Source organism: Centruroides sculpturatus, unplaced genomic scaffold (genome assembly GCF_000671375.1).
Source record: "Centruroides sculpturatus isolate CEXI.00-Female unplaced genomic scaffold, Cexi_2.0 scaffold841, whole genome shotgun sequence".
Lineage (NCBI taxonomy): Eukaryota > Metazoa > Arthropoda > Arachnida > Scorpiones > Buthidae > Centruroides > Centruroides sculpturatus.
In genome coordinates this window covers 110,182-115,237 of record NW_019385220.1, presented here as the reverse complement: position 1 = coordinate 115,237, position 5,056 = coordinate 110,182, and the positions used below count along the sequence as shown (strand labels likewise).

General features: G+C 26.8%; 1 protein-coding gene across 1 annotated transcript in view; it reads left to right on the top strand.

Annotated features, from left to right (window-relative positions):
* Positions 1 to 1,063: 1,063 nt before the first annotated feature.
* LOC111636340 (cytosolic non-specific dipeptidase-like) overlaps positions 1,064 to 5,056 on the top strand; it is a 66,363-nt gene continuing 62,370 nt past the window's right edge. Inside the window, exon 1 of the mRNA XM_023381558.1 lies at positions 1,064 to 1,199. Coding sequence (XP_023237326.1) covers positions 1,165 to 1,199 — 35 coding nt within the window. The 5' untranslated portion in view covers positions 1,064 to 1,164. The remainder of the gene's footprint in view (positions 1,200 to 5,056) is intronic.

Here is a 5,056-nt window from a genome sequence, read left to right as displayed (position 1 = left end):
CTTGGCTTTTATAAAAAGGGGATCGCTACCCGAAAAAGGTTGGGAACCGTTGAACTACTAGGAACAGTTCCGCATCGAGTGTCGAGACAGTTCAGGCGGAACTACTAACGCGTTCTTTCTTTTTGTTCACGGGTTCATATCGTGACTCTTACTAACGAGTTCTTCATTTTGTACCTTTAAGAATACATCTTTCCGCAGAACAAACTTTCAGGTTTATTGTCAATAAATTATAAAAAAATAATGGATAAATTTTGCTACAAGTGAACCAATAAATAATTTTTAAAGAATTTATTTTTGTTTTGTGTATATACAAAATGAAATTCACGAAATCTAACAATCTGCGAAGTATATTTTATAAAAGGATTCACTAAGTTTATAAAAATAAAACCTTCAATATTTTTTAAAGCAAAATAGACTCCTGAATGATTTTAAACAGTCTGTTTTATTTACAATCGTCAGTCTTACATTGTTTAATAGTTAAATTTCAATAATGAAAACAGAAATCGAAGTAAGTTACTTGTTACAAATAGAAATTGGCCTAAACCGATCTTAACAGAAATGTATTCAATGTTATATTTCAAACTTAGAAGTTATCATCAATAATGCATAATTTTATTTCGTTATATAATATACAGTGACTCTAGTTTACCAGTTTTTTTCTCTTTTTTAATTTTAAAAACGTTCGGGGAGCGGAACCATTACAAAAAAATATACTGGAAAAAAGTTTGAGATTTGCTGCTCTAGAGAAATCAAGATAGAAGTATTTTGGACGGGTTGGTCTCGTAAATGTCAATTCCCATCTCATCCCTCACCTCCCGGTCGCACCATCGTAGGCCTCGCAGAATGCACAATGGAATTGATTAAACACACCCTTTTAGTGCCAATAGGATGAAAAGAGTTTTAAAAAATTGATTAATTAAATTAAATAAAATATATTGTTTTCTAATTTTGTTTTAGCATTAATTTATATTTATATGAAATTAAATTAATTTTTTGTATAAAATTCATAATTATGAAACTACAGTAATAGCAAATAATGACGTAATCCACTGGGAGGCGTTTATGACTGATAACACGTATGATCTGTGCATGTGACAGTTGAAGAATAATTTTACATTTAGTTTTGATTTTGTGCGGATCGACGGAAAGTTATTTTAATTCAACATGGTGCTAGACAAAGATTTAGAAGCTATTTTTAGGTAAGAATTATTATTTTAGAATCATTATTACAATTACTTAATATTTTATAATGTACATTTGCAGGTAAAAAGCGCGCAATTATGTATTTGTATTGAATTTTTTTTATTGTAAAAAATTTATTTTAAACGTAATTATATACGTTTAATTGTACTAATTTATTGCTGATGATTTAGCTTTATTATTTCTAGATAAAAATAAAAAATCGCATAAAAATTTTCCGAAAACTCGATTTAAAAAATAACGTCATCAACCGGGCAACGATCGTGTTTATATCCGCATTTTATTGCAATTATAGCGCACCCTTGCAGGATTTTTATGCAACAAGAGATTCTACAAAAACATGTTTTTTTGCACACGTGTTTTTCTAATGAAATTCAAGAATTGCTCATACTAGATCGTGAAATATAAAACTTGGGTTACAATTGCAATTTTATTGCTAATAAATTGCTAAATTACTAATAAAAGCAATTTAACTCATAAATATTTAAGTAGCGTATGATGAAAAAAAAATCCAAAAAGAAATTTGCTTTATAACTAATATCTGAAATTTTCAAAAGCAATGTTATACAGAGCAAAATCACATGTACATTAAGAACCAACTGAAGAAATTAATGCTAGAATAAGCTATGTTTTAGATTTGCTTGTGACCAATTCTAAATTATGATTTTAATGAATCAACAACAGTTAATAATTTGCTAACTGGGTACAGAGATTATCAGTTAAATAATGACTCAAACTAAACATTTTTGTAAATAATTCAACTTAGTTACTAATTGCTCACATTTTAAAACACCTACATAAGAAATAATCATGTAAAAAGAATAGATTATTAATGAAAATGAATGTCTTAATGAACAGAGTGAAAAATAAATGTTCTCATACACTTCCATTTAACTTTTACAGGCCTATGAATCAAAAAATAAGGATTTTGATCTTTAACGAATGTGATTTATTTTTTTATTCTACACCTGTTTTTTATTCTAGTTAAATGAAATGACTATAAATAAGATGAATAGACTTGCAATATTACATCACAATCAGATTTATGATACTTTAATATGTGTCTACTATATTTGCTCATTTACATTAACAAACTTATAATTTACTTGAAGTATTGATTTGTGTTTAAAAATTTATTGTTTTTTTAATTATTAAAAACGCAATAAACCCTTGTTTGGACTTGGACTAATAACAGTGAAGGTTATCTAGATTTACAAAAGTCCAAGTTAGCAGGGTGCTTTCGCTGTCAACATGGAAAAGGAGAAGATGGATATACAGTACAGTAAGTTGTTATGATCAGCTTTATATAAAAGGTCTACTGAGCTTTAGCAAGTTATACTAATGAATTTATTATTAAAAGAAATGAGCTTAAAAAATTTCATGGCAATACAGTATACAGCAATAAACAGTCTTTAGTAATTTATCAACTACAGTATTGCATAATATTGCAAAGTATTGCAAAGATGGCCAGATATCAAAAACACTTGTTATAATTCTTCAGTTGTCAAGAAATGTTTAATTACTGTACAGTTTGAATAAGCAGAGATTTACTGTATTTATGAAATGCAAATTTAAGTTATTTAATTAAATTTATTATTGTTAAAAACTATTGTGCTGGATTTATTTTGTCATATTTATATAAAAATAAGCAATTACCATTAAACCAGCAATTAATTGTCGTCTAAACAAATGTTTTATTCCATTTTTAAATGGCCATAATCAGGTTTTGATATACATGGAATGTTTAAAAAAAATAAAAGAACTTAAATTCCATTTACATCAAAACCTGATGGCCTTTTAACGGAAAGAACGGAAGAAAACATTTGTTTAGATGACAATTAATTGCTGGTTTAATGGCAATTGCTTATTTTTATTTAATTATAGATCCTGAGTGCAAGTATACAAATATTTATATAACATATAGGAGAAAAATCCAAAGGGTTTCTTCTCTATATGAACCCTTACCAAAGAAAGAAAAAAGAAAGGGTTTTTTGGTACAGTACAATCTGTTTATTTTGATAATTGCTACATATAGGTTGTAATGAAGAATAAAGTACAACTATAAATGTTGGTTTAACCCACCCATGGAAACTCAAAAGCATTAAAAAGCATATTGTAAGCAATTGAGTAAGAACATCAGTAAATTAATGCACATTAATTGAATCTAATTACTTACAGAACATTTACAATATTCAGAATTTTAAAATATTTTTAAACAGACTTTGTAAGAATTGAAAGTAACTAATTAATCACAAAAGAATTTGAAACACCTTTGCTAAAGATTAAAAATGATAAATAGCTTATCTTTCATAAAGTAACTATAATTTGTATAATCATTGTCATTATCAGTCATTTATCAAAATATAAAGTCTGTCTGGTTTAATTTTAACTCAAACTTAAATCAATCGTATGAAATTAATATTATATATGAGTTTAAAAGAATGCAGAATTTTTCTGTTGTAATTACAATATTTTATTGTGATGATGATAGCATTTATATTCAGATAAATAATGAATAATTATTTTACAGTTTTTATTGGATAATAAATAAATATGATTAGGAATATCATTTTATGTAATTAATCTAATTTTACACACATAATTTCACAACTATTTTGATACACTTCTAAATATCACTTTTGGATAGCTGCTGTTATGTTCTATGTATGTATGTCTCTTAATCCGACATTAAGTTCGGTAGACTATCAATACAGCTTTCAGCTATTTTAATATGTATGATATTATAAATGAAGCTAGTATTACAATTTTTAATTTCTGATTTAAATTTGAAGAAAGATTTTATGTATAGTATATAAATTTTACATAAAGGAGTTACAAAGAATATCTTTGTATAATATTTATAATTATCTTCCAAAAAGAATGCTATTATTTTAAATTATTGTAATTATGTTAATTATTATCTGAGAACATTGTAATGTACAGTACATTAAAACATTGGAAAACTTTCCAAGTTTCATATTTTCCCATTACAGTTTCTTAATATGTGCATCTCACGTTGAATGGCATCCAACTGATACTTAAATTTTTTGCTACAAGATATTCATTATCACTTCTCCCACAGATCCACAATTCTACGGCTTCTGCATATTATTCAATGTATTGTTGCATAATGAGTGATTCAGACTTTGTGAACTGAAGAACACAAAGTGACTTCTCTTAGAGTCACCACTTTTGTATATGGCACTTTCCACGAAGTTTGAGTGGAGATGAAAGATGAAATTTAGACAGTTACTCTGTTTATTGGTGTACAGTACATCAGATACTTCTCAGATAATAATTGATACAATTATGGTAATTTAAAATGGTAGCATTCATTCTAGAAGACCCTGCATTTTATATCTGTCTTCTTGATTTCTTAAAACTTGTAGTTAAAATTATTTTTAACTCAAACATTTTAAATCAAAAAATGATTTTGATTACAACATATTCATGGAGAAAATGTATCATATAAGTGTTTTTATGTTTATTTTTTAGTGGCTTTGTGAAATTTTCAATTATTTATATTCTGAATAATGCAGTGTTTTATATTTAGACATTTTCTAAATTCTTATTTTCTAAAAAGATATTTTTTAAAATATTGTGCAATGTAACAGATCTACTGTTTTAGGGGACTCTGGATCAAATTCAAATAAGTCGAAACAACCCAAGAATTTTTTGTGGATAGTCCATCAAGTCCCATCCCTCATCACTGGCCTGGCCATTGTAGGCCTGGATAAACCCATAATGGGCTTGCAAAAGAAGACCCACAGTGTGTATACAGAGTGGAAAAAGTTAAAATATATTATTAAAATTTATATACAGTTTGTGTATATATAATATATATATCTCTTTTTTA